At 42.0% G+C, this 20,031-nt stretch overlaps 1 protein-coding gene across 1 annotated transcript in view; it reads right to left on the bottom strand.

Annotated features, from left to right (window-relative positions):
* PIP4K2A (phosphatidylinositol-5-phosphate 4-kinase type 2 alpha) overlaps positions 1–19,371 on the bottom strand; it is a 110,804-nt gene extending 91,433 nt beyond the window's left edge. The window contains exon 1 of the mRNA XM_058832474.1: positions 19,014–19,371. Coding sequence (XP_058688457.1) covers positions 19,014–19,154 — 141 coding nt within the window. The 5' untranslated portion in view covers positions 19,155–19,371. The remainder of the gene's footprint in view (positions 1–19,013) is intronic.
* Between the last annotated feature and the right edge of the window lie 660 nt (positions 19,372–20,031).

Here is a 20,031-nt window from a genome sequence, read left to right as displayed (position 1 = left end):
AGTCAGTTTTGAATTTTTTCAGTGAGGCACAGAGCACAGCTCCCTAGTTTCACCTCTCTTAGATTTAACCTTAGTCTCAAATCAATTTTTTCTAGCTCCCCTACAAAATAAACATTCCCATTTCTGTAAGAATCAAGGTACTACCCTGCACATAACAGCCTCCCCTCACCATGGAGTCCTGGTTCATCTCTTCAGCATGAAAAAATGCGTATAGTGAAGACAAAGGAGTCTTGCTTACAGATGTAACAGTTAAGTATTGCTGGAGTCTCATAAAACTTTGGGAAGTTTAGCAGGAGCTTTGAAGCCTTGCTACAAAAACAGACTTAACATCTGTTCACTTCCAACAATTTGCAAGCTAACCAGCATAAGTAACAAAACTAAGACTGGAGAAAGAAATGCAGCAATAAATCTGATTTTTTTTTAATAACCATAAAGTACTAAAAATTCATAGACTTCTGTAACAAATCATATGTAATAGGACCCTAAAACATTGCAAATATTACAGAATTTAACAAAACTGAAGTTATGAAAAGGCATTTCCAAGATACTAAAACCTATCTATATGACATCACTGCAGTTACATAACAATAGTACGATATATTAGAAACTGGGAAGAAAAATCCCCTAATTAAGAACCTAAAAAGTTTCTCAAGTAATTCAGATGGGTGACTTACAGATACAGTCTTACTTGAAGGTTTCTCATCAACAGTTTTTTAAAAGAATTTTACTGAGGCATAGACATTCATTTTTGTAGACTCTTATGCAGTTAAGTTTTTGCATTGATTGTTTAAGATATTTTCCTTGAGAAATATTACCTCATTTTTTACTGCTGACTTCAAATAGATTGACGCCTTGACCTGAAAAATTCATAAGGTAAAGAAATGAAAAATTCTACCATACTTCTATGTAGAGAGTTGAACTAATCCAATATATAGCCACCTACTCTGTAGGATCATACCAGCACTCACACAAATGCTACAGTAATCTACTGTCCCCTTGTCTCAAACTGTTTGTGGTATTGATGTAAAAAGCATTTGTACCCTTTTAACAGGAGTGCTCTTGCAGAACTGAACTTGCCTTTGGCATGAGCCTAGCAATTGTTATTAATTTATTCTTTGGGGTCTGAAGTTTAAGAAACTTTCCATTTCTTCCAAACTAAAAGAATAACCTCATCCTAAAGCCATCTTACTTTAATATAATCTTCCTTTCACTGATGGATCTGGAACTATAAGGGACTGCCCTACCAGTCTATTTCTTTGCAATATTTTCAGCTATAGTAAAATGGAAAAGCAGTCAATCAAACAGGCTCATGTCCAAACTACCACCCTGAAGTCTTGTCAAAGGTCCCATTGACCATGCCACAATTCTACTATATTAGATTTTATTTTTTGTAATCAGTTAATTATGTCAACTATAGAATAGACTTCACATAACTAATGCAGCAGTGTTTCTTGGGAGGTTGCAAGGCTGCCAGCACAAATATTTCAAGGCTTTTACAACAGCTAGTTTTTATGGTAGGGCCTCTCTCATGCCGCTGGTGTTTCAGTCTTTATTGTGCTTAACATAAAGGAGAGATCTATGTTGTGAGGATACTGTAAAGCTGCTTTTGAGTATTAAAACAGATTTTAAAATTAAATACTAATTGTTAGAAAAGCTTACATTAACATGTACAGATACAAGGAGACCAAGACTCAGTGGCCACAGTAAATTTAATCAGAACCCACACTCCATTAACAGCTGGAAGAGTTCCAGAAGCCGCCTGTGCCCTTGGCCATCTGCCAAGACCACTGATTGTGTTTTAAGTCCCCTGAAATTACAAGGATTTACTCGAATATGCCATTCTCCACTCTCAGTGCAGTATTTACAATTTTCTTTTGTAGCACATATAAAAAGTAGCTGTCTACCTCACCACCAGTACACTTGTATGCTACAGATGTACACAGTCAGACATACTTAATGCCACCTAAATTGCAACTCTGTTTGGCACATTTTGCAAAGGAACTGTAGAAAAGGCACTAGTGACACCTAACATCAACAAACTATAAGTAGCATCTAAAATTTAAATTCAAGTATGAAATTTAATCTATTGAGACAAAACACTTTTGAGCATTTACCAGAGCTATGTACAAGTATGTTAGAGACAAGCATCAAAATTCTTGTCTGTCCTGGTTTAGGGCAAATTTAGGAGAAAACCTCCAGTGGGGCTTCCCCCCCTCCAGGAAGCAAATTCACGTGGCTCTTTTCCCCCACCCCCCAACTGGTTCGGGAAGAGATTTCTCTGAGAGAAGTGGAAAAAACCTGTTTATTTCACAGGCACAGCACCACTCAGCACAAAAATGAATGATATCAAATTACAAAACCTCTCGCAGTTCAGAAGAGATGACAAAACTTCAGAGGGTCTCTTTCCTGTGGGTGTTCGCTCTGTTATCAGTCCCTCTGGCGCTGGAAAATGCCGCTGCCCAGGCTGGGCTCCCGGTAGTCCACGGGTGCAAGCTCCCGGTGCTCCCCCGAGTCCCCAGTCCAAAGCAGGTTCGATTTGTTTCAGAAAAGGGAAAGAAAACAGTCCAGGAAGACCTCTCTGCTCTGGCTAGCTGGAAAGCCAAGGCGATCTGTGTCTTGTTGTCTGTCTGTGCTGTAGTCAAAACTCCCGATGTGGGGGGAGCAAGTACAGTCTCTGATAACAGACTCGGTGCTTCTTCTCCACTCACTTTTAGTCTCAGATGGAATTTTAAGAATATAAACCTGTCTCTGGGTTAGGTGGACGAATGGGGATACAATTTAACATCATAATCAACCCAGGACATTGTCCCAAAAGCTTCATTCAAGTCTACTGCTCATTATTCACGGCATGCACTAATACCATAGCTCTTACAATAGTGTTGTGCAGAGAATCTTGAAAAAAGGAGGAAGTGTTAAAACTAAATCACAATACCTGAAAGTCTTTACTATTAAAATGAGAAGTCAGTTTGACACATACCAAGAAATCTGGTGAGTGTATCTCCCAATAACATATGCCATACAGTCACAATTCTCTTTGGAGATCTTCATATGATACGGTATTTTACTTAGGTAAGATATCAGAACATCCAGGTTATGAAAAGAAATAAAAATCAAGGCAGGTAGTGATGACTAAAAACAGAAACAGTGGTAGAAAGGGAAGCAGAAAACACCCCACAAAGCACATTACTTGTTCAGTTGCAGGTGCTGAATACTCTGGAAGTATTTGATGCACAAGTTGTACGTGGAGTCAACTCAACTCTGAATTCCTCAAGCCCACATCAAGATCTGCCATCATTAAAGGAAGAGCTAGAGTATTTGCACAAAGTTTGTGCATTACGACTCAGATTAGAAGCTGCTCTTGAAAGCACATTAGTGCAAGTACGTACTGCCAGGTATCAGGTTTGATGTATGGAAGCCTAACGGTGTAAGAAAGGGAAAATATTCATTGTCAGAATAACTCTTTCAAACTCAAGACTACTGTACAATACAATGCAGCACTACAGTGTTAACTTTGCTCATGGCTTTCTCCAATGTAGCTCTGTTGCAGAATAACCCAGCTTGCCAGCCAGATCCAGCCTCCCACCCCCTGGCATTCAACATGCCTTTTGTTGAGCTCAGCTGGTGACCTACCCAGACAGAAGCCAGCAGCAAGACCAGCTCAGGCTGTGGTTTTTCCAGCCTTTTGCCTCCCAGCTAAGGTCAATTACATGATTTGCCACTTGGCAAGTGGGAATAGTCCTGCCTCTTTCTACCCCCTCTACCAACAATCCCTTCGATCAGAAAGCAGGTTGATTCAGCCTATGAACCCAGCAAAATACGAGAATATAAAAGCCCAAAACACAGACTTTTGCCAGATTAGTGTCTGGTCTTTTGGCAAGCTGAATTGATTTACTGAATCATCAGACAAATATTAGAACCAGCATAAACTAAGCAGTAGGAACTCAGCCTCCTTTTATTAAAGCCACAGACACAGCAGAGAAGGGCTTGATCAGAGTACCTTAAGTGACAGGTAGCACTGCTGCTCTGCTCCAGTTCATACTGCTGGGACTGGGACACAGCCTAATAGAAAGGTACATGAAAAAATACAAATAGGTCACTCAGGAGAGAAACCTGAATCTGAAGCATGTCTCTTACTGAAGTGGCAGAGAGAGAAGACATCTTTGTCTCTGAACAAAGGCAAATTAAAACTATGTTGGACCAACAGTAGATGCTGAAGATCTTTTTTAGTAAGGCAGTTAACTATCAGATGTATCATGTAATACATGTGGCAGTGCACAACGGCTGCACAAACACATAATTTTAGAATTCTTACTTTTTCACCCATGTAGATATTATACCTGCTTGCCCAAGGCACCTACAGAGTAGCACTGTTGGAAAAGTCTGCAAGTGTCCCCACTATGAGTGAAGTAAAAACTGGGATGCAAGACACAAAAGGCAATAGTTTGATCCTTATCACAAGACGACAGACTCATTGCTCCTGCATCCCACCAGGCAGCTCTGCCTGTCCCTTTTGCACTGACTGCAGTACTTGTCAGATCCCACCAGAAACTAAGTACTCAATTTCCTAAAAATATTTTCTCTTCTCAAGAAAACTGTTTGGCCAATGGTACAATAGTGAGAACAGTGAGGGGAAAAAAATAAAAGAAAAAGAACAGGGCCAAACCAACAATGGCTGCTGCTGAAAGGAGGTAAAAGTGAAGCAATACCTGAAAATTAACCACAAGTTATCCTTTCCAAGACTCCTACTAGAAGCATATAGTCAGAGTCCCTAAAGACACAGAGGCAAGCAAGCTAATACAGCATTACCTATCTGGCAAATTGCTATTCGGAGTAAGCATAAATTGTCCCTCAGGGGCTTTACTAGAGCCACAACCCTAAATTGGAAGGGGACACGGGAATGGAAGTGTAGGTGATGTACATTCAAAAACAGAAGGGAAGAGACTCTAGTCATGGAAAAAACAACGATTTTTGTGAATATTTTCAATAGTCTCATATAAGGCCAGGAAGGAGTCTCATTAGAGTACTAACTGAAAGAAGTGGAATAACTTTCCTGTTTCTTGACAAAGAGGCAGGGGAACAGTTTGTTCAGGTTCCTGTATCACTTGCTACAAACTTAAAGATAGAATAAAATCCACGACATTAAAGATAGAATACTATGGTGGACTAAGTCTAACACATCCATTTTTAGGTTCAACTATAGACTAAAACTGGTATCAATGTCTCCCACTGGGACAAGCAGTAGCACTTCCAAGATACCAAAAGCTACCATGGATATGGATTATCTGTATTCCAAGGAGATTTTTACAAAATCCCGTACCAGAGACTATACTTTCATTTTCTTTATGTTTTAGTCACCTAGCATTTGCTGCATATACATCTAAAAACATTTCCCCTAAAAGACTGATATTTAAACTGGCAATATCAGAGTTGTCACATTTTACTGCTTCTTTTCTTGACTTAGCACAAAATTGATTAAGTGTTAAGAGACTTGGTATCTGTTGCTGCAGGACAACAAGCTCAAGAATAAAGCAGCTTATTAGGATAAGGCTGTCGGTAAAACCTATAGAAGCACAAACTTCAAGCAGCAGTGGACAGAGATTTCACTTTCTCGTCTATTGCTTCTCCTCTTGAGGATCACCATTACAACCTTGCAAGTTTCAAAATCACTACCCCCCATGCAGAGAGGGAAACCAACAGAGTCCCAAAAAGGATCTGGCTCACAGCTGGCATAGACCAAGGTTTAGTCTTACCTCTGCACTCTGCAGCAAGGCATCACACAGCTCAACTCCCAGTGCGCTCTCCTGCCCACTGTTCCCAGCAGTGCTTGCATCCCATTCTTGTCCTTTCTGCTTCCCCTGCCTGCCTGCACACACCGTTAGTTTTCAGCAGGCAAGCAGCTGAGCTTCCACATGGAAAGGGAGCAAGCCCACATTCACCATGAAGCCATGTTTTTATAAAACAACTTGGCCAGAAATCAGAGAAAGACAACTGAAAGCCCCAGACAAAACCCCCAAACAAAATTCCCCTCTAGTCCGCAAAACACCCTTCCTCTTTCACATGTGGAGAGTGAAGGTAAAATCCCAGCTTTAGATATTTGGAAGTCTTTAGGAGTGAAGGTATTACACTGCAATATTACTCATGTCAGGTTAAGTTATTTCATACTTCCTGACCTTAAGTACACCTTGGAAGGGGGCAGGGGGGGAAGCCAATAAATAATTTAAATAGTTCATTAGTAAATCACCATGGAAAATTAGCAAGATTAAATGTCTTCAGTTTCATACTGATGGAGCCAAGTGACAAGGAAAGTGTCACTTAGGTAGATGTTTATACTAACATAGGATATGTTTTAAATTTACAATAGAGTCATGTAACAGTTTTGCGGTCATGGCCTGGATAATTGAAGATGACCAACAATGTTGTGGAGTTTTCACTGGTGGTTAGCTTAATTTGGCTTTGAAGTAATCCTGCACAATTTTTTATTTAATTCTAATTTTTGGTGGCAATTACCATTCCAGAACTTTTAGACATCCATAGCATGGGCACCTCTCTCTGATCAATCACCCTGGATGCTTTAAGAGCATAATTCAGCATCCACAACCTGTGCCAGCTTGACTGGCCCAAAAGCAGAGCTGGAGGCTGGATTTGTTTAACTGCACTTCTATCACTGTTCAATTTACCATGCACCTCCAAGGTGCCTGCAAAGCTGTCTGCTCACTGGGGGAGCTGAGAAACAGGAACCTTGTACAACAGTGAGAGCTGTCAACTCCACCAGAATCCTCAGTCAGATTCTCCTGAGCACTTTCCTTTGTGCATTAATTATGCAAACACATGTATATGCACAGGATCTCAGGGTTTTAGGAAACACCTCAGAATGCAATAAGTTAATTAGGCAGGAAATCAGCTTATCTGTCCTGGAAGATAAAGTAAAATTCAACAATACCAATCCTTTGGACAGTCCATTAAAAACAAACAAAACCTGCAAGCTCCCCTCAGTTATGTAGCAGCAGTGCTGTGACTCACTGCACATTGTTTATTTTATGTTCAAGAAGCCCAAAAGCTGAGCATTTTCACTCCTGGTTTGTCTGGCTCCTTTTGTCAACCCTACCCCAAGCTCTGAGACATTAGATATATCCAAAAAAACTTAAATAAAATTGCATGTTTTTCAAAGAGTGTTTAAGAAGTCTAGCACAAATTGTAGAGAGATTGCTGTATGGCACAATTACATCAACAACTATGCTGTAACAAAGTTTACCATTCCTGGACTAAAACTTCAACAACTGAGAGATCATTTCCATAAACTAAGTACCCTATATGGTTACAGGCCTCAGAATTATATTTCAAGTATTTGACATACCAAGCACTTGAGGAGAGAGTAAACACTACTACCTAGACAACTATTATGAATCCATATTGCATGGTATGGAAAAGCAGGATACATCAAAAGCATGGAACGCAGCCCCAGATAAACTCGGTAGCACCCAGAAAGACGAGCCTTTGCATCCCCCAGCAGAGCTGCCTAGTATGGGAGGTTACACAGCAACTTCTGTGAAAAACTTATATTCAAGTAAGGGTAAAAACAAAGCAAGCATGAACCTGAAGAACCAATTCTGAGCTCAGACTTGCCAGCTGCTGAAGCAAAGATAAGTAGTAGAGAAAATGTAGCTCAAGGATCACGCTTCACTATCTTGGCTCTGTTGCTTCTTCTACCTACTTGAAGCCATATTATTAAATTTCATCATCCAAACGATGCATGCCAGCTCACACCTCTATTTGAGTCTATTTACAATAGCAGGTGAAGAAAATCAGGGAAACCTTTGCAGTAAAACTACTTGTCTTTACAAGTAGCTATACAACTTGATCTTGAGAACTTCACACAGCCCAATTCTATGTTCTTCCTTTAAAGAAGGGCCTAGGTTTTTTATTATTTAAATACAATGCTTCCCATGTCAGAAATTAGCGTGTCCCAAATTATCATTTTTCAAAGCCTTTGACCAGCAAGTTGAATGTTTATAGGATATTTCCAACTCCCCCACTTTTTTATTCCTTTTTTTTTTTTTTTTGGAGGAATAGGCTATATATATTTCAAGACTATCAGCAAGACACAGATGATCCAGGTTCCTTTCAGTTTTGCTTATCAAAAGGCCACTATTGGTCAGAATACAAGTCTGACTGAAAAACAAGCAATTCTGAAATCTCAGTTATGTGATTATATGTGACACAGAGCTCCTGGATGATGTCTTCAATTCAAAAGGGGTCCCATGGCAACACAAAAGCAAGCAGGTTACTTCAGGTATTTCCACCACTAGAATACAAGCATGTCTATGTTCTTGTGCCCAGGTTCCAGCTGACATCTTGGCCAACTCAACTACATTAAGTAAAACACATTAAAATATGATGGTTCAAATGAATTTCACCTTGTAAATAAAAAGGATTTCTTAAGCAGTGAATGTAGTTTTAAAGTGAAATTTTAGCCTTGCTATTGAGATAATCATATGCACATAGCAACAGAAACTTCAGTGACTGAATTACTGTCTACCAGCTAGACATTTCTATATCCCTCATCTGTTTGTTATTTCTGAACTTTTCAGCATTGTGTTGCCACAAGAACAGTATGCTATCTTGTAACAAAAAAACCAAACAAGAACAATGTTTTCATGGCCCTAGTAAGTCTTAAGGCACATGGATAAAACAAGCATTTTTTATATGTCAAATACTATAAGGATGACTTAGCAACTTCAGCAATACAACCCCCCCCCCCAAACAACCAATCATTACACACATTCTCGTGTAAAACAGCTAGAAACATGACTTTTCAGGAAAGATTCTCTACATTTTGAAGGGAATTTATAACATGTTGAAGAAGAAAGCAGAATTGCACTCAGGCATATTGCTCCAGAGTAGCTAGCAAGAAGCAGCCCATTGTAAAAGAATCAACACCTGTCAGAACCCAATAGATCTTCATCTTACAGGTGATTAGCAAATCATGCAGGAGCAACTACTTTTTTCAGGCTCTTCCAGTACCTTCTTAGGTGCTTAGCCTTTTACTGTGAAGCAAGTCACTTTCACCCAAGAACCTCAGCAAGTCATTCACAGGAAAATGAAAAACTTGACTTAAATATGAAAGTCTGGGAGACTTCCTCAACGAAACAGGAATATTAAAAATATCCAATGGATCTTCCAAGATCATACCACATCTTCCAAGGAGAAACATGCAATATACTTGTCTGAAAGATTCACCAAGTACAAAAATAATGTCTGAAGAGTAATTAGCTTGTAGATTGAACTAAGAGTACCAATACCAACACCAGGTAACTGTTGTAACATGGGCAAAAAAACTCAACAGGTGGGAGAGATTGTGGAGAAGGAAGAGAAATCCACCACACTCGCACCAAGAAAAAGTAGTGCAGTAGCAATAGTCAAGATACTCAATATTCAATACTGTTTTACTTTGACGTACTGCAACAGAACAAGCAGAGGAGCAACAAGGCACGCAGGATTCTGTGAGCTCACAGACTTCTGAACTCTATTAACATCCCTGAGCCAACATAGCCTGAAGGACATTGCTCACTCAAATGAAATAACCAGCCACAACTGCCTGCAGCTGTAGGTAGAAAGAGAAGGCACATTGTTGAATCAGCTGAGGCCCAAAATAACAGTTGGACAAGCTGCTATATCAGGAACAGAATGGGCAAGAGGTTCTAAAGTCAGTGGTTGCAGTGCTTTTTGCCTGCAAGCAGGTACACAGATTTATTAACAAGCACTAAGGTTTTGTTTCTGTAACTGACTTTTACCACCTGTCTTCTGTAAACCTGAGGAATATCCAGAAAGCTTTTCTTGTTTGGTCCTGTCCATTGTGTCATCACAGGAGAAGGCCGCTTAACATACCACACACTGCAAAGTGACTCATGAGTCAAACTGAAAGCATATTAATCTGACAATTCTGCTTAAGACCTAAAAGAATTATTAAACGAGAAAATTTCTTTTCAATTCTCCTCTGCTACTGAGGAAAGGGGGAAAATACATTAAGAGCAGCAGGGACACCCTAATTTGCATCAACCCCAAGGCACTGCACAGGAAGCTGGTGTCAAGCATTTGACACTGCATTTCCAAGTGAGTCATTTCTGAGCCCTCTACCTGCAAGTTTGCAGTGACTGAGGAGGTTTGGAATGGGCTTTCCAGTGAAGTCAATTTGTCTGAGACTGCTCTCTTTCCCAGAGAGAAAACCAGCTCTTTTGAATAGCCAGCTGAGACAGCATGTGTTAAGTCCTTCCTCTTCTAGAAGTAAAAATAGATATCCCATTCCTCAACTCGACTGTTTTCTCAGTTTTTGGTATTTTGCAACTTGGTCTCTCCAAACTAGTTCTATATTCAGCTCAAAATACAAAAAGTCAGAAAGACCAAAGCGGGAAGCCGAGAGATTAGCAACCTTGCTTTTGTTATGTCAATTTTCCGACTTTTGCTCAGCTCCAGGAAACCATAATACATGAGATTTGCACATTGTAAAGGGCCTCAACAACCACAAACTTTAACAACTATTTCTCTCTTAGCTCCTCTAGAAAGTTTTGTTATAGTCACTCAGAACCAAACCCACAAGGGTCAAACCATACCATAACACCAATAAACACTAACTACAGAAAGCTCACATTTCTGAGAGAAAAGAAAAGCACATTGAACAAATAAAAAGAACAGCCAACAACACTGACATCATAACCCACTGCACCAAAAATGCTTTCGGCACCCACACGATTTAGCAAGGGTCTACAAAACACATGGCAACATGACTATTGAGGCTTGGCGCCACAAACTGATCAGGTATTTTTCAATTTCAGTTCAGTATAGCAAAACTATTAATAAGCTGCTTTCTTTTAACTAGTTTTAGGCTAACCAAGTTGGCTATTTTCCTCTCTTTCCCTCTCTAGACCTCCCCCCCAAAAAAAAGTCAGCGACTGCTACAGCCACATACTTGATAGGCTGCAGGAGACTATTTAAAGGTAGGATTCTCAAGAATTGTTATTGTTTGTAAGTTCTTCCAGATGTTGGCAGTTACCTCTAAAAGCAACCACAAAAACTCCAGCCCCTAGGAAACCATCACAACTTTTCTGAAGACATTTAGTCTCCAGATATACAAGTTATAGTTAGAGGGTTTAAAATGTTCTAAAAACCAAGTCTGTAGAGATGACCAGAAATCAATGGGTGCCATATAGACAGTTTTGCCTTTTCAAAATACACTACTATTTCAAAAGACTAAAAAGTAGTTGAGAAAGGTCTCCTCATTAAAAGTGCAGAATCCAATGAGAGTTCTGTACTCAAGTGGGTTTTTTTACTGTGGACAACAGTTTAACCTGAGGTTACTACACATGAAACTGAGCTATAGACAGAAGATCAGTGCTAAGTCCAAGAGCCCACTTTAGAGCTTTACAAGTCTCTCCAGCTGTCCTTAAGCTACGATAAAAATTAACCTCTAAGTACACATACATCAGACTCTTCCCTTTATGCTCACCTGCAGTCTTTTAATTCCTCTTTTTAAGCTGGGATGGACACTTACAAATATGACCTTTTGTGGTATACAACTCCTACCCCATTCACTTCTCTGCATTTTTTTTCCCCCCCTGTTAGCCTGTCTCCCGAAACAAACTTGTCATAGGATCAGACCAGCAGCAGAGAGAATGGAAATCAGTCCAGCAGCCCCAGCTTTAGTAGGCTTCAGTATTATGGAGGCTGTAGTTTGTCCAACCTTACGCTAGCTTAAACTGGCACTTCCTTACAAGGAACTTATCTTCCTCCGTCTCTTCTGTTTTTGCATCAACTCCACATTCTTTGTGCTGGCACAACTGTTTGCATAGCTGGACCATGAACTTCGATGAATTATGGTCCATCTAAAAAACTCCTCAAAATGTATTATTTTTGCTAGATTATTACTTTGGAGCTGAGTAATAACTAATCAGGAAGACAGATACGGCTGAACTTGTTAACCAGGAAGACAGCAATGGCAGAGACAGATAAATTACAAGTACAGGTATAGCTGAGCAGCAAGACAGCATATGACTAAGACATCAGGAGGGAGATGAGGAAAAGTGCAAGACTAAACCAGTTAGCTCAAGCAGCTGAAAGGTGGTTCTGTGAGTCTCAATCTCACCAAGGAGCTCCACAGGCTTTCTAATAATGGCACATAAGGGAAAGTGATTTTGTTCAGTTTTGTCTTACAATCTGAAAGGCTCATGCATATACTCACAGCTGTGTTAAAACTATTAGGATTGCCTTGGGAACTTACAATGCACACAAAAGAACTGGATTAGGCTAATTACCTTTCCTCAGTACCAAGGTAGCCGTTCACCAAGCCTGATGAAAATCAAGTACTCTAAAAGGTGTATGGCCATTAAGTACTTCTACTGGAAACTATTTAACCCCATCCTTTGAAGATAATAGTTTCAGTTTGAGATCCATCACTGCAACATTCAGCTACTTCAAACAATTATCACAACACCCTTATTAAGCAATCTCTTAACACAAAACTAATTAACTTATTATAGAAAAGCCAAGGCTTGAAAGGAAGATCATAAAACAGATGGTCACATAGCAAACCACACACAAGAAGTCACCATCTTGCCAATTCAAAGCTAACCCATTTCACCATGCACCAGGATGCAGACTACAAAAATGAACAGGGTTTGTCATTACCATCCATAGTGACGCAGCAATTTCTTAGATTGCTTCAACTATTTTGCTAAGTGCAAACACGTGGGCTACCAATAGTGAAAATGAGGAAGAGAAATCAAAACTTGTGTTAGATATTGTACAGTAAGTACCAAATAAAAGAAATGGAAATACATGGAAAAATGCCTCAGAAATAAACATAAAATAATTAATTCATACTGGAGTATGGAGATGAATATGTACTACTTTCAAACCTTTAAAACTTCACAGTTAACAACCAAGATGACTAAGCTCTCAACAAGTCAAGATATTCATAATCTAAAATGACTACAACTCCCAAGTGCTTAGTTTTGGCAAGATTACACCAAAGAACTGTAAATAATGGGTAGTTTCACCTTACTCTAAAGTTGTCATGAGGTTGCATAATGTACAGCTAGTGTACAGATCCCTAAGGCACAAGATGTTTTCAAGGAAGAACAGAGTGTAGAGCATGAACTGAATAATGGGGTGAGTCAGTTATTGTAAATAAAGTTTGCCACCCTGAAACTACAGGAGGAAAATAAACACCTACCAGGCCCTGGCAATGGGCATAATGCAAAGTGTCTGCTTTAATGAGCAAGGAATTCAAAAATAATACTGTAGAGACTCTTAATACATCTGCTGCAGGATATTCAAATAAGACAACAAAGCTGAGCAAACAAAACAAATTCATGCTGCCTGTTTCATGGAACATTGTCCAGCCCTCTCTGCAAGGGTTAATGAAATTCAGTTTCAAAAACCCACAGGAAAAAAAATGACCCTATCCTTTGCAGCACCTTATCTTGTAGATTGGAAGAAACTACATAAAGTAGTTTTGAAACTGCTGTCAGAGCTCTTTCATAGCTCTTCTACTCTCCTCCTAACAGAAGCTATTGTATGTGTGCCTTTCAATAGTTTACAGAAGAATATGAAACATCACTCCCATTTGCATTTCATGAAGGCATGCTTACTACCCTTAACCTAACCATAATATTTACAATTTATTTTTAATAGTCCATCCACTCAGTTGCAAAAGCAGTATCAAATTAATTTCTGCAGTACACAGAGCCTGACACCCAAAAAAGAACCAAGTTTTCAATAAATAGCTCTTCCTGTTCTGCTTCCTTCTATATGCAAACATCTGGGCTGAGTGCCCAACTGACTATTTTAAAATAGTTTTAATTGCTTTATTATCTGCTCTGATGTAATCAATGCTTTTCAATACATTGTTTCTTCTGCCTTGTTAGAAAGAGCCTTCTCCCATAGTCTTAACATAGACTAACAGCACCTCCATTAAACAATTCACAAATTCGAGTTTTTTTCCAAGCTCACTGTTGAAAATCTTGATTAATACCTTTAGTTTTACTTTGCCTCAGTTTTGAAAAGCCACTAATAACACAGCTACAGCAGCAATGTTCTGTATTAAATACAAATAGTAAGAACACACCTGACAAGTAATGAGTAGCCCTCCCCACCCTAAGATAGTTTCCAACCAACCTGTTGTGCTGACAGCCAGTGCCATGAGTCAACATTATGGTTCCATATCCTCACAGTTCCACCAGTCACATCATCATTTAACACTACATTAAAAATATGGACACAGAAATTAACTCCTGTGACCTTTGAAGGCCTTCAAAAAAGTTACAGGAGTAACTACTACTAAGTACTGTGGGCTTGTTTTTTTCAACTGATCTCATCTTTTATTCAATGAAAACTAATCAAAAACATGGAGTTTGTATTCCAGAGGGCATCACCTTATTTTCAATTATTCAGGTTTCATCTTCCCACAGAACAACTCAATAACACTTTTTCAGTGTCCTTTCCCTACATGTACAATGTGTCAAGACAAAGTTCTTAGGAGAGATTCTAGGTCAGTCAGGACCAAGAAAAGTGATTTATGCCACAACTAAGAGGTTCCACCTTACCTAACAAGCTCTCCAGCTGCATGTTAAAACATAAGGACAGGTATTAATAACTGAGCTACTTGTGTATTTGTCCAGATAAAAGTTTGTGACAGGAAAGACCAACCAGTATACTAGCTAAGAAAACTCCCAAACTGAAAACTGACTAGAACAGACATTTATAACTTTCTACAGATACAGAAGCATTCATAATATGAACAAATATATCTTGCTGCATGGGAGGGGGAGAAAGATGCATTTACTTCTCATGCTTCTCCTCCCCCCACCCCCAGCCCAGTTTCTGACTCTGAGGTGAAGAAATCCAAGAGGTACACTGATAGATAGGAGCCCCACAACCCTTTTCATTGCTCTGTCCTGATGTTGTTCCACTTCTGTTAAAAATATCAAGCAAGAATACAAGGAAGAGTGCAACAGTAGCATCAAGCTCACAGTGCCTCATGTGAGCAGTTGAAGAAGGTCATGGAGTTTATTATGTGTTGAATTTTTTAGCCACAGAAAGTACACTCCTGATGTACTCCACAAAGTGCTGGGGGGGGGGGGGAAGTAATTTTATCCACGTATTCTTGTTTCTCCACTTGCTTATTAGGCAGCAAGTGCCACTGAGAAGTCAGACACTGTTAAATTTTTGGATCAGCTTGTAATCATCCAAGAAACAGATGGTGATTACAGATTCCAGGGGCTGGGGGGGGAGGGGGGGGTGCCTGTTTGTTTTTGGTTGGGTTTTTTTTTAAACTTGTACAGTATGCTCAATAACTTCATTAGGCATTCATGCTCTTCTCCCAAATACATTTAATGGTTAAGACAGTAGGCAAGCTCTCCAGCAGTCTATTCTTTACCTCAAAATAAGCTACAAAAAACCCACTGGTATTAGTTTCCTGCCATCTTTCAGGTTGATATTTTGAAGGACCTAAGCCTACAATTTCCCAGCTTTCCTAAGAAGCTCCTAAACAGAAGCAGGCAACCAATTCTAGTGAGAGCACACTCGCCATTATTGTGCCTGGGATTATTATCACAGGATACAGAAAACACAGAAGCTGTGGCTTTCATTTTTAGGCACAGAAAACAAGTTACATGCCACCTTCCTTCCTTCTCCTCCTTCCTCCAGTCAGTGGAAATCTAGCAGCAGTGACAATATAGAGGTAAGAATGCTACTTACCACATCAGTTGTAAGTTAAATACAACTATGGTTAAAAATATAGCTTTAAGATATACTAACCACTGAGTTTAAATATTTATTTCAGTAGCACAGCCAGATTATCTTTGACAGAGGGTAAAAGACCGAGATAAAATCAACTGTTAATGATGCAGATGCCTGCAAGACCCGAGCACTGACAATTAGTCTTTGCTGCTACAAGTCATCAGTATTATAATCAGATCTACAAAATAGGACACAGTTGCTTTCCCTTTCACTTAGCAGCAAGCTTCATTCCACAGCATATGTCAGAACACTGAGAAATGAATTTACAGCTCTGAATGTGAACACATTTCTTCTTCCTTCATAAGACATTTGGGTAATGTTCACACGTTTTCCTCTCACATGCCCTTTGAAGTTATTCAGTACTACCAAGCAGGATTGTATTAGGTATCTCTTCTACCTAAACAGCAACAGAGAGTGGCTTACTGTTTCTTGAATGGGCAGGTAATTGATAAGAACCTTGGGTAACAGACATGCCTCTGCAAATTTTTTCCCCCCATTAGAATTCACACCGCTGCTGTCAGCCTTCAACTTTGTGGCACCAACGTTTAGGTTTCCCTTTAGAGTCATGCTTCCTCCTAGGACAGGAGAGTTAAGACAACAGGCTTGTTTTTTCCTTAACTTCTTCACATTCAATTTCAAATTCTGAAAATCCTCCAAAACTCAACAATCAAGTACAGTCCTAAGATTAAAAAGTTAATAAATCAGCAGAAAAATAATCTTTTTCCTTTCTTATCTTCACCAAGTGTTTCCTTCCAAAACACGCAGCAATGTCAGAAATGTAGGAATGCATCTCAGCTTCACTGTTTAAATATACATTTACTTATTCCCCAAGACAGTAAGGCTCAGACTTCTATTGTTTCATTAATTGACAGGCACTACAGGCAGTCTTAAATGTAATTTTTCAGATGATTACTGTGTTCCAAGTTTAATTACTACCATCATGAACTATGATCTATGCTCAGTTCCTAGTCTTTGCTTAAGGATTTCTGTTTACTCTGCTAAGAAACCTAAGGATTCTTAATTCCACTTCTTAATTAATCCACACACACTGTCTGTATTTCTCCCATGAAAAACTCTTATTTGTGATAACAGAGTTAAACCATGCTGTACACTTATTTTCATTTGCTGGACAGTGCCACATGAAGCACTACAAAATGACAGGAAAAGCATCGAACAGAGAAGCCTGCAACACTTCAATGCTGCATTCTTGGCCAAGAAGAGATGTTTAATTTGGACGCATCAAATTAACTTTTTTTCCATGCTCTCTCATTCAGCAGGATTTCACTTCCACAGGGCCTCCAAGCATTACTCATGACTACATTTTGCAGCGGCGTAAGGAAATGGAATGCCATCTGCAGAACATAACAGATATTCACACCTACAACCATCACCTTCATGTGAATGTGAAGCCTCTTTTCTCTGAGCCTGTTGTACTGCTGGTGTTGTTCTTTGTGCCTTACCAATGAAAGGATTTTAGTTCACAATTTTGAATCTTCTGTGCATGAACCTACACACTTGATTACATTTTCTACTGGGAACAACTATGCACACTACAGCACATGACTGCAGGATGGTGAGGATCACATATGGTGTTGCATTTGTCGCTATTTACTTGGTTATTACTTGTAGAAAAGAGGTGTTTCCTCTAAAAGTAGTGGTATTTCCAGTATGAACTCATATAGCAATGAGCTGTTGCAACAGGAAGATCTCTGCTTTCATCAGTGATCTTTCTCCCTCTCTCCTCAGGGAGACAGTGAACAGCTACCACATGCTGCCATTCAGTACAAGTCTCTCACCCTGCAATTACCAGCTTGCTTTCTTTCATTAAAGAGGCCCGTTTGGGAATTTTCTGTAACACTAGCCACTAAAAAAGGAGCAAAAGAAATGTGTGCATTTAAGCCAAATTCAGGCAAACAGAATACCATACACTTCTGCAATTAAAGATGTTTCTGCTTTGTAGATAAATAACTACTGTCTTATCAGTTCATGACATAGGATGTCACTGCTCACAACTCACCTACAGAAAACTTGAAATCATTTATCACCATTTCCTAATGACTCACAGCACTACCTTAGGCAGACTATTCAACTTCACTGAAGTTTCTTCTCAGTCTGGTACATACAACCAAAGCATTTCCCCATAATCCTCACTTCAGGCACTGTACTGTTTAACACAGCTCTAACAGGGCTCAGTCTTGATGCATCTCCAGGCTTTGGGCAAAAACTACTAAAACATCCACAGAGGAAAAAACTCAGGGGATATGGATGCGTAGGAAACAAAAGGACTAGCGAGTAAATACTACAGGCTGCTCTGCCGGTTTCACGTGGCTGTTTCAAAATATGTAGCCTAATCTCAAATTGCACACTGACATTCTTACAGACTCGCTACTCAGCGGCAGACGTAAACCGTGCAAACCCGACACAGCCGTACAGGCTTGGCTCCTCCAGCCAAAGGGAATTCGTTTTTTGCACAACTGCCCCGACATCCGATTTCTGGCGATCTTTGGGCTCTACACTTTTAACCTGCCATGGTGGCTATTTAAAGATGCAAGGCTGCGACCTCAGCCTCGTAATGCCCAAACCATGTGACATCTTTACCAGGCTCCTAATTTTAACGCAGACCAGCGCCCGGCCGGGGGTTCTCTCGGAGCCCGGGCCGCCCGTCCCCGCAGGGTGATGGAGCACTTCGCAAATGGTGCAGTTCTGCCGCTTTACCACATCAAGCCCTTCCTCTTCCCCTCCCCCGCGCACACCGGCAGCGGACGCTTGCCGAAGCGACCTGCACGGACACGGGACGTACTTGGCCAGTTCCCACTGATAACCGGGATTTTTCCCATCTGCAGCACATCCATGCGACGCCCGCGCGCGGCCGGTGGCAGGAGCGGAGCTGCTCGGGCTCCGTTCGCAGCACCGTCCCCTCCCGGGCACCTCCCGCCCGCTGCCACCGAGCGGAACCGCGGGGCGAAAGGGCGGACACGGGCTACCGCAGGCACCCGGCACGGCTCCCGGGCATCATCCGCGCCCAGGCAGGGCACCGCAGCCGCTCCGCGCCGCACTCCCCACGCTCGGTAACGCGCTCCCGGTCCCGCCGGGCGAGGGGCGACAGCCGGCGGGGAGCTCTCGGCGGCACGTGTCCCGCTCCCGCCCGTGCCCCCGCAGCCCCCGGGTGCGATGCCCCAGCGAGGCGGGATGGCTGGTGTGGGTCGAACGGCGGCGCTTACCGAGTGGTTGACCCCCCACATGAGGACGCTGAGCAGCGGGTCGCTAGCCCGGAACAACTTCACTTTTTGCGCCACGAAGTGCTTTTTCTTGGTCTTGGTTTTACTCGCCATGACGGGCACGATGCTGCTGGGGGCCGCCATGGCGCTGCCGGCGGCAGAAGTGGAAGGGGCTGGTGTGGGGTAGAACGGCGAGCGGCCAGGAGCGAAGGGCAGGGGCGGTCAGCGCCGCAGCCTCACGGGCAAGCGGGCGGCGGGCGGGCAGCCACGGGACACCGGGCGCATCCCGGCCTGGCGGCTGAAATGGCCCCGCTCGGCGCGGCGGCCCCGCCCCGCCCCCCCCGCGGGGAGCGGCCGCCGCCCGCCCGCCACGCACCGCGCGCCCGCCCCGCCCCCGCGGGAACGGCGGAGCGCCGGCTCTGCCGCCCCACTGCGCATGGGCCCCGCGCGCGGCGCCTGCGCGGCCGCGGACAGCGAGGCGGGGGGGGCCGCCCGCGCCTCCCTCCCCTCAGGGAGAGGGGCCTGCGGAGGTGCGTCCTGCCTCGGCGCCGCCCGGGGGAGGGGGTGGTTGTCGGCCGCTGCCCTCCGGCCCTCACGCCTATTTGCAGTCCTCTGGGAAACCGAACCTGCTGTCGCCCTACTCTTTAGCTAGCTAGTCGGTTACACTGTAACTTTGTACAGTTTGTGTGATAGTTACTCCGGTTCCAGTTCCCTCTCTGTAAAACGATCTGTGGGAATGCGAGGGATCTCTGCGGCAGGGCTTTGCCAGCTGCTCCCGCCCCAGCTCGGCTCCCTGAGCAGAGCGGTTCCTTACAGCCGGCGTGCAGTAAATAGAGAAAACTCGGTCCCCTTGAAGAGTATTGCACCCCTATGACCTCACTGTGCTGTTATACCCCCGGCAAAATGTTTCTTGATTGCTTCCATGGCCACAGAGGATGTGGTCAGTGACAGGCAACATCCTGCAAAGGCACATCTGCCCGGCTCAGAAACACCGAACACCATATACGCTTTGCTCCGCTGT

This window comes from Poecile atricapillus, chromosome 2 (genome assembly GCF_030490865.1).
Source record: "Poecile atricapillus isolate bPoeAtr1 chromosome 2, bPoeAtr1.hap1, whole genome shotgun sequence".
In the NCBI taxonomy this organism is placed as follows: Eukaryota; Metazoa; Chordata; class Aves; order Passeriformes; family Paridae; genus Poecile; species Poecile atricapillus.
The sequence above is the reverse complement of the archived record's forward strand: the minus strand, read 5'-3'. Positions and strand labels throughout refer to the sequence as shown.